The following is a 24962-nucleotide window of genomic DNA, read 5'->3' as shown; positions in this document are numbered from 1 at the left end:
TTTGCCTTTCAGGCTCCATATCTCCCCATCCCCTACAGCTTTGAATATGAGACTGCCATTCTACATTCTACTAATATCTGACACATCTGACAATATCTGAACAAGGAATATGAGAAATCAGAGATGAGATCCATGAGATGGATATAACACACAATGACACTTTGCTAATTCAGCTATTACACACAGATGGTCAGCTCTGCTACATGCCTCCTTCCCTTTAAAGATCTTATCTGTAGCTTGTAGAGTAAATCTGTACATGTTGCTTGCCAGCAGGAAGTGTCTGTGACGATCTATATCTGAGCTCATCTTGTAATGGAAGGGGCAGAGATCACACTGCATCGAGCAGACAGGAGAAACAATTCTTGAGAAGAATCTGTCCTGCCCGACCATTGCCCAGGGCAACCGAAATTGTATACACCAGGACTGATAGACAGGTTGGAATTATATCCTTGAAATGCTGTATTTTTGTTGATAACAGTGAATTAGAGATTATGTTATTTTATTATCATGATAATATTTAAGAATCTTGCCTTCGTGGAAATACCCCTTCAAAGCCTAACCTAGTCAAAAAAGCTTTCTGGAATCGATATGCTGGTTTGACTTTATTCCCAAATCATGTCTTTGGCTTCCTGAAAGTCATTCTTGATGTCAAGGTGGCTGCTTTACAAGATAGCAAAAGAGGCATAGTTTTCCTTATTCCATCCTAGAAAACATATTTGGATTTTTCACAGAATCCCCTAGTGGACGCCTACAATGCAGCCTAATTAGCAAAGTTGCCGTAAGGAGAGCTCTTACTTTCCAATGCTTTGAAATCACAGATGTCCATGCAAGCATTGTGCATAACATAGGTTGGGAATGGTAGGCCTTAAAGAAAAAGGTGAAGAAGCCTCAACTTCATTATAAGAATCTCAGACTAGAGTTTGAAAAGAACAAAATGTGGATAGTAGGAGATAGGAAATGGCTGAGAGAGAGATGAGATTAAAGTCTTTAGCCTGGCTCTCATCGGTGATAATGGGTCTGGGTGAATCACGGTAAAGGGTATGGATGAAGAAATTGAAGAAGTTCAGCATAGGCTTGATGATATAGTATTTTTTTCCACCTAAAAGAATTGTTGCTTTTCCAGAATCTATGATGGTCTCAATTCTGAGCTTTGTGAATACCCTACAATAAGAATTACTTAGTTCACTAGATTAATATGGATATGAAAAGAACAGCACTGTTCCAGCCACACAACAACCCAAAGTATATATCAAGATTGGCAAATATATAGAATTAAAAATTGAAATTTAGATTTTTAGGAGCAAAACAATAACCAGATTACAAGGTTACATAACAAGAATCTGAATAACACTGCATTTACTGTGTTGCCTTTCTTTATTTTTTGTATGTATATAAGGTTTACCACACTTTGTTGGCTGGCAACCATTTTCAACAAAGGATTATAGTTGGTTGCAGTGCTGCTCTGGACTCTTTGTTACATCATCTATAAAATAGCCAAGTTGATTGTCTATACAACAGAGAACCTATTAAAGAATTAATATAATTGATTTCAACCAAAGTGAAATTAAAAAATACATTTCATGTAAAAAATGAACACTGATCAAAATAAGAGAACACTTTCCTATACCTGCAAGTTATTGATGTTATTCTAGCACCTGGTGTTAATTTTCTTAATTATCTGACAAACCCTATTTAACTGACAGCCTAACGTTCCAATTTTCACTGACATTGCAAAAATAGTGTGCCGTTCCAAAGTGACTGATACCCTATGTCTGCAGGTTGTCCAGATGAAGGCCAAAGGGGTGACCCTATCAGCCATAGCAAGATAAGTGGGTTGTTCCAAGTTTGTGATTTCTAGAATATATCAAAAACTTAATTTAAGTCCCCCAAGAAGGCTGGTCACCATTGAAAGTCAAATGCAAGAGAAGACAGGATAATGTGGAGAATCTCCATGGGTAATTGTTTCAACACTGCAGCTGGAATTGTTCACCAGTTCAGCACTGAATGGCATAAGCCCACTATGCAGTGAGCAAACCTCTCATTAGCAGAAATCAAAAGGCTAGACTCACCTTTGCTGAGGAGCATGTTGTGTGGACAGAAGAGAAATGGTCTACAGTTTATTTTAGTGATGAAAGCAAGTTTAATTTTTTGGGATCTGATGGGAAACATTATGTTTGTCATCAAACCAGTGTCATGGTTTGGGGAATGTTTTCTGTAGCTGGAGTTGGCCCTCTTATACAGCTACGTGGGAGAGTGAATGCAAGTGTGTATCAGAACCTTCTTTACAACATTTGGTCCTTCCTTGCGTTCCTCAATCAGCCAACAATTTTGATGCAGGACAATGCCCCCTATTGCACAGGAAATGGGTAAAGCAGTTCCTTAAACAGAAAAGATTGTAACAATGCAATGGCCAGCCTAGAGTCCTGATCTAAACCTAATAGAAAACTTCGGGAAAATCCAAAGTTATGCCCAAGAAACCCACGACAGTCACAGAACTGTGGAAGAGACTGGAAGAAGAGTTGACCACAATCACACCAGAACTGTGTGATTCAAGGCAAAGGCCTGTACACTTCCTACTGATTGGTGACTGTTGTAACCTTCAGAAACTGTAATTATAATTGTTCTCTGTTCTACAGTCATTGCTGGTCACTAATTCTAATCAGCAAGTTTTTTGCAAAATAAACGTTTTATGTTATACTTTGGTAATTTTGTAAACCACTGTTCTTGTGGCATGGTGTACCCCTTACAAATGTTGATCAATGGAGACTACATTATATCTGAAAAAATCAAGTGATCATACATTGTTCTCTAATTTTGATCTCCAGTGTGGAGTATATAAATTTAGCTGATATGGTCAGGTAAATGATTCTACAGAATATTGCTCTCTTCTTATCCTAAAGACTCCATTGTATGCTCCCTTTCTCCTTCCTAAGTTTATTTTCTTTCTCCACAGTTTTTGACCCAAAAATGCTAGAAACCACTGGGTTGTTTTTTCTCCGTCCAAGATGACCGTCTATTTGTCTATTACTTAGTTTATCCCACACTGTTTATTTGTTATGATGTCAATAGATTGGATAAATAAGAATGAATCACTTGTGATACTACATTACAGCGCTCTTGGAAGTACAGTTATTGCTTGTGCAAATAATCTTGAAAGGAAATGCTTATCTCAGGACTTTTTCAGCGAACAAGAGAACAAATCAGGAATTTTGAAAAATTGCAGTAAAAGGGATAATCTTAGCATAATAATACATACTTTCCATTATTGGGTTCTAAATGTATAGAATGAGGACTTTAGTTTGATAATTACTATTTGATTGTTTCCAATTTCTGGAGAGAAAGTTAAATAAACTGTTTAATATCTTACTACTGCACCTGTTTTCCATCTTAATCACCAGGTTACTTCTCAGTTCTTTCCATCAATGCCTTCTATATGTTTTTTATCTTTCAATCACTATGGCTGTACGGGGTCTTGCTTATTTCAGGACAAATGTAGTTTTTAATAGCACAATTTTGAGTTGCATGTGTCTTACTGGGGAACTTTTATTGAACATTTCTGCAAAGATTATTTAATAAAAGATCTGATATAATTTCTTCTGTTAAAAAATCTGTATCTATTTTAATAACATAAAATTTATAGTTTTTTTCAAAATGACCTTAATTTGCATAATGTTATTCTATTGGGGAAATAAAAGACTATTTCCATCATCGCCTTCTAAGCGCCATGTGGCTATGTCAATCTGGCTATGTGAGGGTATAATTTTTTGTGTGAGAACTTTAGTTTTATTTGTACACACTAAAGATTTTTCGCATACAGGATAAAAAGTTCTATAGTTTTGTAGCCTGGGTAGGTACAGGTGTAAAAGACAAAAATGGGCGATAGATCTTCTGTATGTTGGTGTTTTTTTCCAACTTTATTTTAGATTTTTGTTTATCATATGTGCAAAGTAATGCTAACTTACATTTGTCCCCAAAGAAATAGGGGACAGATGGAGGAAAGTATGACTAGGATTGTTTGTTGACTGCTACCATGGAGATGCATAGGTCTACATAGGTCTGTTCTGCTGTAGGCACAAAGGATAATTTTTTATTGAAGATTGTGTGCCCAAATATGTATTTATTGGAGGGATATTAGGTTTGCAGAGACCTTAACCACATTTAAATATTTTTGAGATATATCTCATTTATCTTAATCCTGCAAATAAATTAATAAAAAAAATATAACAAATGCTTAGAAGGATTAGAAAAGGGCTTGGGAAGCTGTCTTTGGGATGTTTAGAGTTCAAATCCCAGCCTCGAGTTTATATTTTACTTAGTTATGCAAAAACAAACAAGAAATAAACATAGAAAGGAATGTAGCCCTGTTCACGGGAGGCTTCTGGACTGTGTCTTGCGATGAATTTTAGCAGCATTGGGTAAAAATAACTACTGGGGCATCAATAAAATGTGCAATTTGTGTAAAACATTTATTTCATTACACGTAAATGACTTGCTGTTTGGATCTTTACAGATCCAATGGAAAGGCCCATGCTTTTCAGGGAGTGTTGACACATAAAAGGAGACAGGGTGAAACACAGAGAAAAATAATTTGAAATACTAATATTGTAATTTATAAAAGAAAAAAAAAAGGTTATATAGCTATATAGCTTATATCAGTGAGTTGTCACCCTTAGTGAATATACAACACCCTTAAAGACCTTAAAAACTATTTTTTGTTGTACCACATCCAAAACTATGTCAGTATAAATGAGCATCAATTGCATCACTGACAAAGCATGGGTGTGCCATACAAGGAAAAAGACTGGAAGTCATCGGTCTTACTCGTTTTCAAAAAGAATTGACAGTAAATCATACCCACTGCACATATATAGCTTAGTTCCTTTGTTCTATGGAATCATTATGTTTTGAATTACCGCATATTCCGGCGTATAAGACGACTTTTGAAGACTGAAAAATCTTCTGTCTGGTCGGGGGTCGTCTTCTGGGGCCGGTAAGGTTTCTTCTCACCTTTCCCGCGATCCACCGAAGCTCCACTGCTACACTCCCGCTGCCGGTGACAGCTCCGTGGGTGCCGGCGTCGCAGAGAATATGATGTCGGCACGCGGCTGACGTCATATTCTGTGAGCCGCCAGCGCTCAATGAGCTGTCACCGCCGGCCGGAGTGTAGCAGCGGAGCTTCGGTGGATCGCGGGAAAGGTGAGAAGCTGTTGTAACACAACGTGGCCGCCTGGCCGTTACCTTGGACCCCTCAATGCTGCTCCCGAGGCCTCCCGGCGCGCTCTCCAATCCCGCGGCCTCCCGGCACGCTCTCCGATCCCGCGGCCTCCCGGCGCGCTTTCCGGTCCCGCGGCCTCCCGGCTCGCTCTCCGGTCCCGCGGCCGCCCTGTAGGCTTCCTGGTCCCGCGGCTGCCCGGTAGGCTTCCTGGTCCCTCGGCCTCCGGCTCTCCACACTGCTCCCAAGGCCACTCACCAAGTTGCTGCCCGGCCAGCACACTTCCTAGGCTCGCAGTATGCCTCCTAACCGACCCACCCCACTGCAAGATATGTAAATCCCTATATATGTATGTATAGTTAATTAATGTATATTATATGTGTGTATTTGCTTACAGTATGTGCTGTATGTATGGAAAAGGGGTAGTCTTATACGGCGAATATATCTTAAACTCTATATTTTAACAGGAAAGTAGGGGGGTCGTCTTATACACCAGGTCGTCTTATACGCCGGAATATGTTATATATTAGTGTGTCTTTACTATTTTTCCTATGGATATGGCCAAATGCAAGATTGTTTAACTTTTTTATGAATTCCTATTGACCCAACACAATAAATAATATGTCTTTGAAGCTTATCCCACAGTCTCGGCCTTAGTTCTTGGAATGAAGGATCTTTCTTTGGATAACATGATGTTCTCAGAAAGCTCATACTTATATATAAAAGTATGCAAAAGTAAAATTAAATGCCTTGTCCAATGCTCAAAGAAAAAGCAACATACCTGTAAGAAGTTGACACCTTTAAAGGGGTTTTCCCATGAAAGAAAATTCTCACATTTCAACCCCCTAGTGATGTTAACACAATAAAGATCATTTAACCCCTTACTTTACAATGTTACTACAATGTTTTAGCTCCTATCATTCCCTAGGCTGCTCTGTGCAAAATCCCAGGGTGTGGGCGGGGACTCTCTAAACAGACACATTATGACCCATCTAGTGCTGTGGGGTGACAGTGTGGTTACATTATCAGGGTACATGTGTATATACACTTTCATCTGGTTTCTAACATTGAACTAACACACTAACACATAGAAAGAGAGAGCTGAGACAGATAAGAGATGATGAGTTCCACGATACCTATTACAAATAGGCTGACAGACTTTTACACTGTTACATTGTGAGCTCTGCTACATCTTACAGATATGTGACTGCCTCTCCCTTCCCCCAGATAACTTATCTCCTTGTAGTTTGCAGCCTCTCTCTCTGCTCACAATCTCCTGGCAGGAAGTGATCAGTGAGTGTCTCTGAGCTCCATGCAGGGGGCATGACTAGAGGCACACAGCAGAGAGAGACATAAATCTCAGCAAGCATGGCCTCACACAGAAATCCAAGATGGCGGCCAGACCCTAAGTCAGAAGTTACAGGATCGTGTCTAGGGGCAACTGAAATTGTATACACCAGGACTTTTGTCTGTTAAATGCAGAATTTTTGTTAATAACAGTGAATTAGAGAATGTGTTATTTTGTTATCCTGAGTACAGAAACTTGTCTTCGTGGGAATACCCTTTCAAGGCCATATTTTAGGGTCAGTGCCAAACTCATCAAAGTCACGACAGGTTAGCAGCTGCCTAATTGCATGCAACAGACCACAGCTTCCATCATGATTTTCAGGGCCCAACATACACAAATCCTGTGTCTCCCTGTCATACATCAATTCACATACATAACTACTAGACCAAAAGATTTTAACAGACCTCTGATACTATAAACCACTGTCAATATACCTGTCCTTTTAACATTAAGAATAACATAAAATATGACAGCGTGTTGCATTGTTTTCCAGCATCTTTCGACACATTTTCAAAAGTAACCCAAAATTAGATAACAACATACCCTAAACACCGGGCCTAACGGGTTAGCTGCTGCATAATAGCAGGCATTGGTAGAGTATAGGATTATAGTAAATCTCATCCACACGCTGCAGAAAAAAACACTTCAGTGCAAAGTTACTCAATGGAAGGTGGAAATACACACTTTAATAAAAAAAAATACTTCCGGCTGTATTCAGGTCCATTGTGGCCTCTGTAGAGTAAAATAGTCCCACATACCTGCCACAAACATCACTTACCATTTTAATTAGTAGCAGCGGCTGTCTCCTTTCTCTGTGCTGGCCCGGTCCTGGTGGACCCTGGTGGCAAATCTTTTCCATGATGACTTTTTTTTATATTGCTGCAGAATTTGCTGCCGTGATGTCATCCATTGCAGCACAATTCAGCCCTGAAAATACCACAGTCACTTCCAGTATAGTACCCCCTATATAACAAATATGCCCCCTATTGTGCTCCTGAATAAAATAAATTCAACACAACTGACCACACTCTGCCCCCTTCACATATATACACAATCTACTCCTCAAACCAGAATCGACCATGCTTTGCCCCTACATGTCATATTGCTTCAATCAATTGCCACTGTTTGATTTACAATATCTCTTGTGATTCAAAACTTGGAAAGTTGCCCCATGAACCGGAAATGTTATTTATGGCGCACAGCTTTCTGATGAGTGGTGTATAGTGCTAAACATAAAGCTGAAGGTGCGGGATCCAATTGTTATGAACCTGCATGAAAATCTATGGAGAATCACTGTACAGGTGGTCCCCTACTTAAGAACACTCGACTTACATACGACCCCTAGTTACAAACGGACCTCTGGATATTGGTAATTTATTGTACTTTAATCCCAGGCTACAATGATCAGCTGTAACAGTTATCACAGGTGTCTGTAATGAAGCTTTAGTGTTAATCTCGATTCTTATGACAACCCAACATTTTTAAAATCCAATTGTCACAGAGACCAAAAAAAATTTGTTTGAATCTACAATTATAAAGTATACGGTTCCGACTTACCTACAAATTCAACTTAAGAACAAACCTACAGACCCTATCTTGTATGTAACCTGGGGACCGCCTGTATTGATAACTTTTGAACCACAACAGTTATTGCCAATCTGATTTTCGCAATCAATTTCTGAGACAATTTGGCATCGATTTGCTATATGACCACCTACATTGGAAAAAACTCGATATTGATTTATTATGGTGGCTTTCAAGATGGCAACTATGTTCCTGGCACAACCTAAAAGAATGTTCTGCTTAGTTAAGGAATCGTTTTTTCCTGACTAGTGTCACAGGTAACTGCCAGTACAAGTTTTGTTCTTATTTTTTTAAACCTTGATCTAGTTCAATAAGTTCTAGCTTTAGATGAACAGGTGAGATGTCAAACACTTTGAAATATTACACATTGAATTTACATTACACCTTTATTCAGTTTCACCTCAAAGGAAAAACATTCCCGAAAAAAAGAACAATAATCAGGTTATTGCATTAGGCATAATTTCATTTTTACCTAAGTTTTATTAAAATTAGATAATGCAATACTTTTCCAAAATAAATTGAATTATATGACGTATTTTCCTGTTTACGTGGAACTTTATTACAGCAAGCTGCTTGTTGCCGTATGGTCTTTATTTAGCAAATAAAATATTGTAACCATGCACATAAAAATAATAATGTCACCATATGCATAGTTTTAAAAGGACTTCTTAGAAATTGCCTTGGTTACCATAGTTGTTAGTAACATGCAATACAACAACAAGAACAAATAAAAAACTTCAGATATTTAATTTTAATAAGGGTAAAATCTGCTTCTGCTAAACTTCAAATGGATGGCGTAAACTTATTGTGAAGAAATATTTCCATTATTTAAACTTTGAACACATATTGGATATTATTGAGGCCTTGGGTTACTGAAGAGAAGTATATGGAGGACAAGAACCTCTGATATCGGTTTGCAATGAGTAACTTTTTTCTTACTCTTGATAAATCTTCCAACAATACAGGCAGTCCCCTACTTAAGAACACCCGACTTACAGACGACCCCTAGTTACAAACGGACCCCTAGATGTTAGTAATTTACTGTACTTTAGCCTTACACTACAATAAACAGCTCTAACACTTATCAAATTTGTCTGAAATTAAGCTTTTTTGCTAATCCTGGTTCTGAAGACAAGACAGTCCAATTGTCACTGGGGTCAAAAAAATTTGTCTGGGGTTAAAATTATAAAATATACAGTTCCGACTTACATACAAATTCAACTTAAGTACAAACCTAAAGAACCTATCTTGTACGTTACCCGGGGACTGCCTGTACTTTTTTACCTGTAGTTGAAAATAGAATTCAAATAAAATTCAATGCAAGCCATGGGGTGTCCAGCAAATATTTCTTCGCTGTTAATGTCTCTCATGTCACTACTAGGGATGACCAACTATTGGTTGTGATAGCCCAACAGATCGTCACACAATAGTTGGGGTAGTGTGTCAGATAATTTTGAAGCCCCCAGACTTCAAATTGACCATCAATGGTTCCCAAATATTCTGCATTAGTAAAGAGGTTACAGTTCCAGTGGACAAAAGAATTTTTTAGAAGATGTTATTGGTGGGTGTAAGGATAAACCTTCACCATTTCTAAAACTGCTAATCTTGCTCTATATATCTATGGTTATATTCACACATAGATTTTTTAAATGAATTGGGTTGGCATACCACTGCACTAAATGCAATACCTTTTAATTATTCAATGTCCATTATGGGGACAGGAACCGATTTGGCAAGCTCTGTGCGCTATATAAATAAAGGAATTATTATTATCATTAGTGAAGCCGGCAACTGATCTGTTCAAAAGCAGAGAAAATCTTTGTCAGGACCATTTTTCATGGATCACCCATAGGCTATAATTTATCAGGATCTGTGAAAAATGATTGTCTGAATGAGACAAATTTGCTGTGCAAAACAGACATGCACTGAGAGCCCTCATCTCAAAGCTCAGTCTGTCTGCTGTGAATTTCATAGTTGGAAGACATCAAAATCTGCTTCAAAAAGCATACAATAACTTATATGAGTAAATGAATGTATGAGAAAAGCCATTTCCATTTCAACAACTACTACACAATTGCTGTTCCAGCTCGTGTTCCAAAATGCTCCTTCGCATAGCTGTTTGGTGCAGCATGGTGGTTCTGTGGTTTGCACTACAGCCTTGCAGTCCTGGGTTCCAATCCCATCAAGATTCACATCTGCAAATAGTTTCTATGTTCTCTCCTTGTTTGCGTGGCTTTCCTCTGGTTTCCTCCAAAACTGGTAGGTTGATTGGATCGTGAGCCCCATGGGGACAGTGACCGATTTGGCAAACTCTATGCAACGCTGCATAATCTGTGTGCACTATATAAATAAATGAGGTACAGAAAGGCGGACAAGGGGAGACCAGATAGCGTTCATAGAGTAGTAAGGGTGTGAATTGCGGTGATGGTTAGGACAATTAGTGAGAGGCTCACCGGGTTTGGTTGTGCATGTGAGAATTCCGTGTGCACCGACTGTGACCATTCCTGCTATACTATATAAATAAAGGAATTATTATTATTTTGGTGGGGAGAGAGTTAACCCCCATCCTAAGGATAAGTCCTGAATATTAAACTCACTTAGGCCAGGAACACAGATCAAAAATTTTCAATGCAACTTTCCCTTTGACTTTTGTATTTCAAAGGTCAGATGCTGGAATTATTGACAATTATTGACATCCTGCAGATTCAAAACTTGAGGGTATTACTGCAGGCCCTTTATGCAGCATGTTGATATTATTTGTCTGATTCACATATGCCATGTCACTGTGGATTTGCCTCTAGTGATTTCATAAGAACATAGGACCCTCAACCTGTGGGTCCCTGGCCTTAAAGAAAGTTATCGATCTATATGGGAAACACTGTTCATTTTTGCCTACAGATGCAATCTGCTTTTTTAGCTTGCACTATGGATCAGCAATATATTGGGGCTCATTTACTAAGAGTTGCGCTGCTCACTTTCGTCGGACTGTGTGTCTTTTTCGGGGATTGCATGGCTTGCACAGGTATTTAGTGTCTGCGCTGAGATTTTGGCGCACATGATCATTTTTGGTGCAGCTGTGCTGGCTTCCATGAGGCACAATTTAGCAGGCGTGCCGTCGGACTATTCGACTGATTGGGACTGAGCGCAGGATTTGACATCAAAATTATGTCGCAAGCCCTAGCCCTAACATGCACCACTAAAAAGATGGTGAGCTCTGTCGGACGTGAGCGGGGAAGCGACACATGCAGGATATTGGGCGCACAATCTTAGTGAATCACGGCAGAGTGCATTGGAGTTGGACAATGCACTTTCGGTAAACTCAGGGGACTGGGTAAGTAAATGTGTCCCATTGTGTCCTCAAACTAAGAATGATATATCCACCTACTTTTAACTAGTTAATTTACATGCAAAATAACCTCCAATGATTGGGAATCTAACTTAGCCCTTCCTACCTGTCTGCTGTTTGTCCTCGCTTTCTTCTTTGTTCCCTCCTCTTCTTGTATCCTCCCTCTCTTCCTTGCCTCTTTTCTTCCTATTGTACATTCTATTTCTCCATCTCTCTAGTACCTTTGACACCCCTTTTATTTTTTCTCTTAAACTTCTCAGTTCTTCAACTTTATTTGTCTTACTGTCCTTAAATATCCTTACTAACTATTTGTCTATTCTTCCTCTTTTCTCTTTGCTCTCCTTTGCACCTCTTTTTAAATTGTTACATTTTGGGGTATTTATTCTTCTCCTAGTTTCTCTCTTTACTTTTAACAGTTTTTTTTTTCATTTTTTACAATTTTATACTGTAAGTTCTTAATTTCTATTTCTGATCTTCCCCTCCCTCATTTGCCCTCTTGTCTTTGGTTCTCTGGGCTTTGATGAGTTGATTGTTTGGCTTGGCTCCATACTGGAGGAATTCTGGCTCTGTTCCCCAGTGTTCATTACTCCTCGGGGAGCTCTGAAACGGCCTGCTGCACCAGAAACTTTATTAGAAACAGATGTCCCTCCGTCTGTCCCTTGGGGCTCCGTCTCTTGAAGAACTGGTGCCACTAAGATCTCTGCCATAGAGAAAGAAGGAGGGAGCGGTGGAGAAACGAGTTTGAAGGGGGAAGAGTGATTGCAAAAGCTGGATGAATAAGAAAAAGTGAGGGTTATTAAATAGGTGAAATAGGGCAGTATCACTTACGTAATGTAAGAATTCTAAAAAGAAAACCACATAACAAAGCTAGTGGTGTACATTCATACTGCCATCTTTATCGTGATAATTTTATTACACAGACAAAAGTACAGGATGCATTTTCTCATGTTTGATTAACAGTTTGTCCAGGCCGGTCATGCTCTGTTTAACCTTTACAGAGACAAACTGTTCAAAACTATTGCCATGGCTTCAGGATGTAGAAACCTTGTTAGAGAAAAAGGCTTAAAGCCAGCTCCGGCAATACATTCCAGTTCTCTGCATTACTGAATGCTTTACATGATTGTTTAGTTGCATCTTTAGTTTTACAGTAGCTAAAATGAATTCTAGGAAATTATTTTTTTGCTCCATATAATGTTTATTTATTTAGCGCCATCAAATTCCGTAGTGTTTTACAGATTATGGGAAACATGTACAAATAAAATGACAGAGGAATAACAGTCATATGAAACAATAGGAGTGAGGGCCCTGCTCACAAGAGCTTACAGTCTAGGGTGAAGGGTGACACAAGAGGTAAATGAGCTTGTATAATGGACCAGCCATTCTTTATAAGGGAAAGGAATAAAAATAATTAAATAAATAAAAATGCTGCTGCTTGAACCAGTCATCAGCCGCCATCTTATATACAGAGACCAAGGTTAATGGGACTGCAGCAAAGATTGGAGCTTGGTATCAGATGTTTGCCGGATAACGGGAGGAAGACACAGGATGGGTTAGTAAAGAGAGAGTTAAAGTTGCATGTATAAAAGTGTTGAGCTATGTTACTATATTTGTGGATATAGCGAATATGTATATATATCTAATATAGGCAAGCGTTCACTAATGCTGGGACTTATTATAACTTACACTTACAATTTCCAGAATTTCACCTTAAAGTACTGGGTTCCTTTGATTTTTTTATTTTGTCTTGTTCATTGTTTTTGCAAAATTTCTTTTCAATCAAACAGCAAGATACAACATCGCTGTATAATAGGTTAGTCAGTGGTGAAAATAAACCTTATCTACAGGACAAAGTAAAAGATTTATATATATATATATATATATATATATATATATATATATATATATATATATATATATATATATTTAAATATGTATATATTTGATATAGGGCAGAATGGTTGGGAAGGGAGGTGGAACAGTAAGCGTTGGTGAGAATTTTGGGGAATAGGGAAAAATGGTGGTAAAAATGAATAAACAAGAGGCCAGATCTAAACACAAATGACAATGTAGCATTTTACTCTTATTGTTCTGTATCAATGATTGCAATCTCTTAATTAAAAAAATATTTGCAAAACAGACAAAAGCCTAGAAATCTCCTCTGTATAAGTAAATAATAATAATAATATTTAAATTTATCGAGGCTTGTACTAATGTGCGACAAGAATTGTAGTCCCCCCTTATGCCATCTTCATGCCAAATGGGTGAGAAGGGGTGTCCAGTTGGCTGTATCGGGACATCCTGCAACACGTCATTGAGATTACTGGTCCAGGTTTTCACATTTGGACTCGGCCAAACCAGAACTAATATAGGTCCCTCTATGGGGGATTATAGAGGTGCATGCCTTAATAAGTAGGCTCTACCATATTAATATTGATGGAAGCTAAAAATAAAAATATGTTTAAGATGTCTGAAATAGCTTCATTTTCGTTTGTTAATTTTTACCTTTCTTTTCCATTACAGCTGACCCTGTAGTGAGATTGGATGGGAATCCTCACTGTTGCTATTTTAACTTTAGCCCAAAAATTATGTTTACCAAGGTAGTAAAAGCCCAGTTATGGGTTTACCTGCGACCTGTGCAGCATACCTCCACCGTCTACCTGCAGATCCTGCGCCTGAAGCCTGTAACAGAAGAAGGCAGCAAGCACATTCGCATTAGATCTTTGAAGATTGACTTACATTCACGTACAGGTCATTGGCAAAGTATCGATTTTAAGCATGTGTTACAAAACTGGTTCAAGCAGCCACACAACAACTGGGGGATAGAAATTAATGCCTTTGACCCCAATGGAAATGATCTTGCAGTCACATCGTTAGGACCTGGAGCAGAAGGCCTGGTAGGTATTAAATGTTGGTTTACTAATTATTTAAAAAAATATTTTTTACCATACGGGCGGGTTACATAAAAGATAGGTTCCATAGACTTCTTAAGTTGAAATGTATAATTTATCATTGTAGTTCCAGACAGGATTATCAAGAAAACTTCATTACAGACACCTTACAGCTGATCATTGCAGTCTGGGACTAAAGTAAAGCATCCAGAGAGCTTCACCAGAGGTCACAGTGGGCAAAGAGGTCCATCTTTAACTAGGGGTCGCCTGTAAGCCGGTTGTCCTTAAGTAGGAGACCGTCTGTATTTATAATTTTATTAATGTTGGCGATAAGTTAGAAAATCGTTTAGATGTCAAAAGACAAAAAATATGCTATGAAGTAAATGTAATTTTATTGGAAAATTTGCTTGAAAAAGTATTTGAAAGGTGATTGGTCCTCTTCTAATAAGGTCAATGCTTTAATTTCACAAAACGATTTAGTAAAATAAGAGGTTGAGTCTGGTTGGTAGCCATTGGCTCTATGAAAGAAGTTATTATTGCTGCCAAACCTAATCTAGAATAGCATTAAAGGGAACCTGTCAGCAGATAATGACCTAATAAATCAATACTAGTATGTTGTCATGCAGCTAAACACCTTCCAGATAAAGTTTCTATCATGGTCCTGTATACAGGGGTGAACCTAGCCTTTCTGCTGCCTGAGGCGAGCTATAAAAAGACGCCCCCCCCCCCCCCACTCCATATATGTATTACATCAAGGAGTGTCAGGACCAGACCCAAATCATATTGGTTTAATTTGAAAATAAAGCTATGCAAAATACATAAGAGTGTGCCACCATGTACTATATAATGCACACAGCGAGCTACCATATAGAACAAAATACATACAAGAATCAATACATCATGCCACCATATATTATAAAATACATCCAGCGTCCTCCATGTAATATATAATAGATCCAGTGTGCCACCGTATACCATATAATACATACAATGTGCCGCCATATACCATATAATACATACAGCGTGCCGCCATATACCATATAAAACATACAGCGTGCCGCCATATACCATATAATACATACAGCATGCCCCCATATACCATATAATACATACAGTGTGCCCCCATATACCATATAATACATACAGCGTGCCCCCATATACCATATAATACATACAGTGTGCCTCCATATACCATATAATACATACAGCGTGCAGCCATATACCATATAATACATACAGCGTGCCGCCATATACCATATAATACATACAGCGTGCCGCCATATACCATATAATAATACAGCGTGCTGCCATATACCATATAATACATACAGCGTGCCGCCATATACCATATAATACATACAGCGTGCCGCCATATACCATATAATAATACAGCGTGCTGCCATATACCATACAATACATACAGCTTGCCCCCATATACCATATAATACATACAGTGTGCCTCCATATACCATATAATACATACAGCGTGCCCCCATATAATACATACAGTGTGCCGCCATATACCATATAATACATACAGCGTGCCGCCATATACCATATAATACATACAGCGTGCCGCCATATACCATATAATACATACAGCGTGCCTCCATATACCATATAATGCATACAGCGGTATGCTGTATGTATTATATACTATATGGCGGTATGCTGTATGTATTATATGTATATTGTATGTATTGGCATGCAATACATACAGCGAGCCGCTATATATATATATATATACACACACAGTATACACACACACACACTCATACAGCTTGTACACATATATACAGCATATATACTCATATAGCATGCATATACACACACTCACCACACACATACAGTATACACACACTTATATACAGTCATACAGTACACATATACACACACTCACCATACAGTATATACATGTATACAGAGATGCATATAAATATACATGTGTGTGTATATATATATGTGTATATATATGTATACACATGTAAATTTAGATGCATCTTAGGATATAATAAATACATACTTACCATGACAGCGGCCGCGGACGGGTGAAGCAGGCGGCCGGGAGAGTCGGGTGGGCCACGGAGGCATGAGGCTGACGGCCGGGAGTTGTGGGCCGAGGAGGCTTGAAGCGGGCGGCTGGGAGAAGCGGGCGAGCCGCGGAGGCGGGTGGCTGGGAGTGGCGGGCTGCGCACGAGTGAAGCGTGCGCCCGGGAGACACTGGCGGGCTGCGCAGGTGTGAGGCCGGCGGCTAGGCCGCGGATAATTGAAGCAGGCGGCCGGGCCGTGGAGGCGGGCGGCCAGGAGTGGCGGGCCGTGGATGGGTGAAGCGGGTGGCCGGGAGACGTGAGCAGGCCGCGGAGGTGTGAGGCGGGCGGCCGGAAGTGGCGGGAGAGGTGGGCGGCCCGCGGATCTATGAGGCGGGCGGTCGGGGACAGGGGAGGCGGGCCTCAGATGGGAGACGTCGGCCGGCCAGAGGCAGAGAGGGAGGGGGGCGGACCACGGACTGGAGAGGCGAGCCGGGGGTCCGGGAGAGGAGGGTCAGAAGGCGGCCGCAGACAGAAGGGGCCGAGCTGCGGTGAGTGACCAGCCTGATGCCGCCCCACTGTCCACCAGGAGGCGGTGCCGCCTGAGGCGAGTTTCTCAACTCGCCTCATGGTAGGTGCGCCCCTGCCTGTATAGTGGAATCAATCAGCTTTGAAGTGAGATGTGAATTAGTTGTAGAAATCCAAGGAGGTGGAGAATTTAGCACTGAAGTCAAACTCTCCTTGCCTAGAACGCCCCCCTCCTTCACTATAATTGATAGTCCTGCATCCAGAAACATCACTAGGCAGATCTCCTTAATCCGGTGCATTATGTCAATCATATGGGGGGATGTGGGGAGAGCTTAACTTCAGTGTTAAACTCTCCACCTCCTTGACTTAATACCAGTTTACTTCTCACTTCCAAGTTGATTTTCTGCATGATGGAACCAGGCTGAGCCATGAAATAAACATGATCTGGAAGGTGTTAAGCTACTTAACAACATTATAATAGTAGTTTATTAGGCCCATTTCTGATGACAGGTTCCCTTTAAGGAAGATGTCTATGTGTACAACCACTGCATTAGTCCAAACTATTTAAAATACTTTAAACGTTTCTTCTTTCTACATGGCTTTACTTTCAAACTTGTTTATTTCCCATATAGCACCCCTTTATGGAATTACGTGTTATGGAGAACAACAAGCGATCAAAGCGAAACTTGGGACTTGACTGTGATGAGCATTCTACCGAGTCACGGTGCTGTCGCTACCCACTTACTGTGGACTTTGAGGCATTTGGTTGGGACTGGATTATTGCACCCAAACGCTACAAAGCCAACTACTGCTCTGGTCAGTGCGAGTACATGTTCATGCAAAAGTACCCCCACACTCATCTGGTCCAACAAGCAAATCCACGTGGGTCTGCCGGTCCATGCTGTACCCCTACCAAAATGTCACCCATTAATATGTTGTATTTTAATGACAAGCAACAAATAATTTATGGCAAGATTCCTGGAATGGTTGTAGATCGTTGTGGATGCTCTTAAGACTTTGGCTTTCTGTCGTCTAACTACTCATATTCAGCTCTTTTCTTTCTCTCAAGGGTACAAGCAGACCAAAATTTGGTATTGGGAATAGTGCAGTATTTATGCTACCACTCCCTTTATCCAAACCTAATTAAAATAGAGATTTGACACTTGTCTTATTTCTGCATAGTTATGCTCTTGCAATGACTGCCTTTGTCTACACCTGGTCAGTATGGCACCTCAGAGTTTGGGCCAATTTATATCTGATTGGGATGAAGAAAGCTAGTGGTAGCTCAAATCATGAAGTGTCATATTACTAGAACCAGATGAAAGAGATTTGCTGTCATTTAGACAGCTTACAGTGAAAGCTAATCTTTTTCATTGTGCAAAGCTGTGCAAATTTATTGGGTATGAAGGGGATATATTCGCTCCTAAGAATTTTTTAATATAATTTCTTGCAAGTTGTTGGATGCAAACTGGGGCCAAAAAAAGATCTGTTTTGCACTAGACAACTGGCTATTGCGTTACATATGTGTTTTCTCAAACTGGTCTTCTTGGAAGTGCAAGGCATTGGTTGCTTTGCGCTTTACATTCTACTCACTCATACATAACTGCCCTTAAATCACTGGAAATTCCCTCCTACCTTCAGTCTTTTGCAACTATTCCCTTTAAGGGAGACTCCAGAAGAATATTTTCTGGAGGTTGCCTGTATCTACTGCTCTGTGCAATACAAAATGCAAAGCATAAGTTAAATAAAGACTTCCTTGTATATTTCCACTTTTGGCTAATCATGTAACGTCTTTGTCCTTTCCTCAGTCATATGCCATATATAGTAGCATATGTACCAGGAATCCTGTTTGCAAATCGGTGGCAAAGGTCTGAATCCATAATCAATGGGATAAACTTAAAACTTGAAAGCAAATAACACTAGAAAGATACTTTGCCCAAAATGTGTATTGTTCATTCTGGATTTTCTTCTTATAGCAGTCCAGTAAGTATGAAATCACAAGGAATCATAGTATTAATGCTTCTCAGGGATTGGGCTAACATCAGATTTGTGTGAAATTCCTACTTTGTGTAATTTCAACTCATTTCCACTTTCTATCCTTCCCACTCTGTTATTTCAATCCATGTAAACTCATCAGATTTTCAATTGGGTTTGTTATACATGTAGCTTTATCAAAGAGGGTTCCGAAAAATGTTATACTCAATCACCCAATACAATTAAGTTGCATTAATAGTTCAAGGTACCCTTATACATTTGCACTTCTGAAGTGGGTATTTTTGGGCACTGTGGGAAAACAATCATTCCTTTTTTGTGACGTGTGGCAATAAATGATACTAGCCTGGGAATAAATAGGTGTTGTTCACATCCCTACAGTACAACTGTCTTCAACAACAAATATAGTATTTTTTGACTTAAGTGCCCCAGTCACTAAATCCACATAAATAGACACTTTGTCCAAAATCTATTAAATAAATAGATTTATTCATAAATTCTAGATTTAAACTGTAATAGCTTTAAATGAAGTGATATTTCAAATATTTCCTAATAGGAAGAAATTAATCAATATAGAACAAAACTGGATTATTTTGCAATGCATTTACAAAGTCCATAAACATGACTACAACTTAAATTATTTTTTTTGCCAATTGTTCCTTTATAAGAACATTTGAAACTGCAGATCCAAAATCAGCATTAACTTTCAGAATAATAGTAGTAGCTAATTATAACAATATCTTGGGCAGAAGAAACATTCTTCGTTGTATTTCATACTTCCGAAATGTAGAGAAGAAAATCACGGACCATAAGATTGGTTATTTCTTAGGATCAGAGGTCCAAAGGATCTCTTTTATTTTTTTTTATTTTGGGAGGGGGGTCAATGGCACCATTTGCACTATAGAAGGTCTTGTGACCAGTGGAAGAAGAGATGCCATTTTTTGTTCCTGTTTAGTCTCCAACAGGCTCCAGACTTGAAGGGACAGGTTGTCCAGATGCTGTAAATTCTCTATAGGAGGCATTGCACTGTAATCACCCACATGCATCAGAATTGTACATCCAGGACTACTAGAGGTAGTCCCTTCCAAGCTGGGACTGTCCATCATATATATGTGTATGTTTACCTGTGTGAGTTGGAACAGTTTGTAGCAGGTATGTATAGAATTAAAAGAAGAAGGTTGTTTTCTACTGGATGGCAATTGCCTGCCATTAATCAGTACAAAAACCAACTAATGCCTATTTTAGGGGTGACAATATCCTTATGCCAAATGCTAATTAAGCCCTGTGTTGCTGTGCAAGCCTCCACAAACTTTAATGGACTATATCTGTCACAAACTTGACTTGACTGTCATCATGGAACAGTTGCTTGCAGCTTCAAGCTTTGAGCTACAATATAATCATTATTCCTATCATTACCTGATGCTCTCGTAACTACATGCAAAAGCAAACACCATTTACTGCACTCATGTTTGGCGGCTGGATACTTTAACTGATGGATTTTCTGCCAGCTCTTGAAAAAGATGACGCAAGGAGGATTTTCTTCTCTGTGTTGACTGGCCAAAATGACACTGCCCAATGTGACTCTCATTGTCAATGACAGATACTCTGATGAAGGAACCTGTGTTTACCAGTGGGACATTCAATATTTTGCCTTATTAGTATGTGTAAATTTTTGTAAGCTTTGATGTCATAAATTTTGCCCATATAAACTGTGCCTGAGAGCCTGGCAAATGTATTCTGTCTGTTGTTACTCCTTTGTTCTTGAGTTCATCCATAAAATGGAGGAAACTCGATGCTGTAGTCCTATAAACATGTCTCTTTTTACATATGAATATTGTTTCCATTAAAAAAAAAAAATTCATACAATATTTAACTAATTTAAGTTATGTCAGGAATAAACCATGGGGTGTTTCATTGCTATTGTTCAACTCAACGTAGCAACCCAGTCATATAATTTTTGCATATGGCAATGGAAACATGAATAAGTTACAAATATGTTTATAGGACAATGGTACAATACAGTGAATCCTTTTTTTTTGAGACAACTACCAGTTGAATTAAGAAGTTATGCTCCAGAGAGACAACCCTCACAATGGTGATGACCAATATGTATAGTATATGGTGGAACCTTAACCCTACTAACCCTAACGCAGATCTCCGGCAGTGCCATTCCTGATACCACTCAGTTTCTTGCCTGTAAGTACTTACTGGTCCAATTACTGGCAGCCAATTCCTGATTGTAGCAGGTCAATATTATAATCAGTGATTGTATACATTGATAGAAAGGTCATATGTCAAGACATCACCACTAGGCCAGGAAGTACAGAGCGGCAAGGAATCTATCAGCTTCAAGAAGTTGAAGGGAATTGGTAAAATTTTGCTTTTATGTTAATAGGGCTAATTACCTTTAAATTATTTTTCTATTGGGAAACCCTTTACAAACCTATACTTAAAATGTTGGGCAAAATGAAAAGGAGTGATCTTCTGGAGAGTTTTCACTGTTCTTTACTTGTTATTTTATATGTATATTGCAATTACATTTACACCAATGTTTAAAGAATTGGTCTTGTATTTCTTTGTAGAGTCTTTATGTATTTTCATTTTCTCTGTTTGCCTTTCTGAAAGAAGTTATTCATGCTGTATTATTTGAAGGGATGATATATTTATGTCCTATACAAGCCTGGACCTGCTAAAGACAGGGCGGATTTCGATGTCTTATTAGGCTCATCTAGGCTTCAATGGTTTCTTCAAGATGAGCTGCCCAGGCACTCAAAGTAAAGAATGACATTGCATCCATTGTCAATTAGTATTCACCCCTACAATATCTTCTCTTATAGTTCACTTCTGAAATCACACGATGAGGGAATTGTAGCTAAATGTCCATTTGTGCAAAAACTGGTGTAACCGCCTAATACCAGATACCTTCTCACTATACAGACTTACTAGACACTTTTAAAAAGTATCTAGGATAGTACACACAGTTTGAGGAATTTTGGTGGATCTTGAGAATTATGGTGCAAAATATTGGTCTTACATGAGCGAACCAAGACAAAGAATGTGTAGCAAGATGCACCAAATGTATCAGTTAGCATGGACCATTGTATAATTGGTACATCTACCTGGTCTAGTTACAAAATGTAAGTAACACCAAATTTCTCCACCTGTATTTTCCATATCCACAGAAAAATGAAGAGGGGAGAGCTGCTGTCGAAAAGGAAGCAGTCTCTTTATTTAGATTTCCTCAAAAACATTTCTCAAACACCCATCTACAGTTGCTACATTACACAACAAATAACTGCTTGGTCTCAGCATCGATAACTTCTCCTGGTTAATAAGATATTAGGGCAAGTCGTGCTCTATAAGACAGACCCATCGTGAAAACCTCAGAATATTAGTTAGACCTTATTTTAGGCTTTCTCAAATGAAATATGGTTGAACTGGAAACACCCAGTCACATTAATTATAATCCATGGTAATATCAGTAACTAATCACATGTCCATTCACATGTTAGTTCTGTTTCATATATTACTGCTCCTGTCTAATATACTTTATCTGTCTTTTGTATTTTATGGCAACACAGTGCAGATTGTGAATGGTTGGTTTTTTTGGTGGAGAGAAACAACATGGTTTTCATTTGCCTCATGCTGTGTATAAATGGTGTTACTCTATAATATGTTTTAGTACTTGTTAATGTAAATTTCTACCACCCTAGCACCTCCTCCTCCATTTTTATAGACTTTGTTTTGTATAATAAAGTTCATTAATATAGCCAAATGTTTTCACTTCTTTGAGTTATTTTATTTTCTCTATGAAGGAATAAATTCCACCAAACGGCAACAATAAAATTATTAGAAATATATACATTGAGCCCTTCAAACAGGTTAAAGCGTAACTGTAAAGTTATAGTGGTTTTACCAAATTATTATATGTGATTCCCCCTTTGAAAATAAACAAAACGATGCCTACTTTAGATTTCCACAAGTAAATCCAGTGAACATGCAGGATGTATATGGTGACAGCCTGGCAGCTTCCATCACATGGAGGAGCAGGGAACATGTACAGCACATACAGGATGTATATGGTGACAGCCTGGCAGCTTCCATCACATGGAGGAGCAGGGGACATGTACAGTACATACAGGATGTATATGGTGACAGCCTGGCATCTTCCATCACATGGAGGAGCAGGGAACATGCACAGAGCACATACAGGATGTATATGGTGACAGTCTGGCAGCTTCCGTCACATGGAGGTGCAGGGAACATGTAATAAGTGGTAGAAATCATTAGTAAACTATTTACATGACGTCTATAGCCTGTGCTGTGTGAGCATTAAGGGTTAATAGCTTATCTGCACAGTGCACATACACATTACAGCATGTAATAAGTGGTAGAAATCATTAGTACATGAAGTCTTGAAGGGTTAATAGCTTATCTACACAGAGCTGATACTGCCGATGACAAGGTAAGGGAAGGAAGCAGTATGAGGTGCAGAGAGAGAGTATGCTGTGCAGGAGTCATCTTTATCCACTGCTACATACACTGTGACATGACCTCCTCCTTTGTGAACAGGGAGCAGCAGCTCCTCCCCTGCCATGAAACTGACTGAGGAACAAACTATAAACAAAGTACAGACTCACTGGTCTTATCAGCACATGGAGAGGAGGCAGCTATTGCAGCACTGAGGTAATCTGAGGGGGATAGCAAAGAGACTGCTACATATAGGTAACAAAAATAAAAGGAAAAGTTGTTTTACATCCCAAAATCTATTGTTTTGTGAAAAAACCCTTTACAGTTACTCTTTAATGAACAATATATTGGATATTTCACTTTAGAACTTGTCATAGCTTTTAGTATTACAGAAAAATGATATAGGTGAGTTTCAGCTTAACTTAATAATTTATTTGGCCCATTAGAGCAGACCAGGCATTGTATAGCCCATAGGCACGTTTAACTGTAACTAACTCAGACTGGCATAAATCATAATAACTACTTAATTTGTATAGCGCAGACAGATTACGCAGCGCTCCACGGAGCTTGCCTAATCAGTCCCTGTCCCCAATAGGGCTCACAATCTAATCAACCTACCTGTATGTTTTTGGAGTGTGGGAGGAAACCAGAGGAAACCCACGCAAACACTTAGAGAACATACAAAAACTTTGCAGATGTTGACCCTGGGACATGAACCCAGGTCCCCAGTGCTGCAAGGCTGTAATGCTGACCACTGAGCTCCCTTTCCATCATTAAATAATAATGATTTATATAGCATATAGGTATTGGGTAGAACCGAGTTAAGTGTATTAGTCTGGCCCACTAAAAACATTCCAATTTCTCATGTGGTCAGTGGACAAATGAAATGCCCTCTCCTGCATTAAAATTACAGGAAGTAAATATTAGTGCAGATATTGTTATACCAGTTGGTTGTACAGTATTTGTAAGTTATCCACCACCTTCCGCTGTGTCATGTGATCATAACTCTCAAGGAATACAGTGTTTTGCGTGGTCAGGAAATGTTTTTTTTAAGTTATTCCTATTGGATCCTTGATGTTAATGACTTTACGTCCACACATGAAACACTAAAGTAGTTAAAGAATGATCTGCTTCTGATGCTTTCAATCCAGATATGACCTTTCATGAACAGCCTAAGTTTGGATTTAAATTAAGTACATTAGTCTTTCTGTTTGGTCTGGCCTAATAGCTCTTCGACAACTTTATAGATGTGTAGAATACTTAGTATTGAATACATCTATTCATAGTTCTGCTCCGCTTTCTTGATATGTAAAGTGAAGCCTCCTGTCTTTTACCTCATCAGCCAGAGATTCCTCTCCATAAAATGGCTGCAGATGAAGGGTCATGTAATCTTATCTGTCCATGAACAATCGCCCTGTCAGAACCTTAATCTTAATTTCATAATTTGTATCATAAAGTGCAGTCAGGGGATTGTGCACCATCCACAATGCATCCCATTTGTAACTGTATGAAATAGCAAAGGATAGTGAAAGTAAATGACAAATTTGCTCCATTGTAATGTTAAAAA

General features: G+C 39.0%; 1 protein-coding gene across 1 annotated transcript in view; it reads left to right on the top strand.

Moving 5' to 3' along the window:
- The window catches only part of GDF11 (growth differentiation factor 11), a 75128-nt gene extending 52436 nt beyond the window's left edge, over positions 1-22692 (top strand). Inside the window, exons 2-3 of the mRNA XM_072135040.1 lie at positions 14011-14384; positions 17566-22692. Coding sequence (XP_071991141.1) covers positions 14011-14384; positions 17566-17946 — 755 coding nt within the window. The 3' untranslated portion in view covers positions 17947-22692. The remainder of the gene's footprint in view (positions 1-14010; positions 14385-17565) is intronic.
- Positions 22693-24962: the final 2270 nt, after the last annotated feature.

The sequence above is a fragment of the Engystomops pustulosus genome, chromosome 2, assembly GCF_040894005.1.
Source record: "Engystomops pustulosus chromosome 2, aEngPut4.maternal, whole genome shotgun sequence".
Taxonomy (NCBI): domain Eukaryota; kingdom Metazoa; phylum Chordata; class Amphibia; order Anura; family Leptodactylidae; genus Engystomops; species Engystomops pustulosus.
The sequence above is the reverse complement of the archived record's forward strand: the minus strand, read 5'-3'. Positions and strand labels throughout refer to the sequence as shown.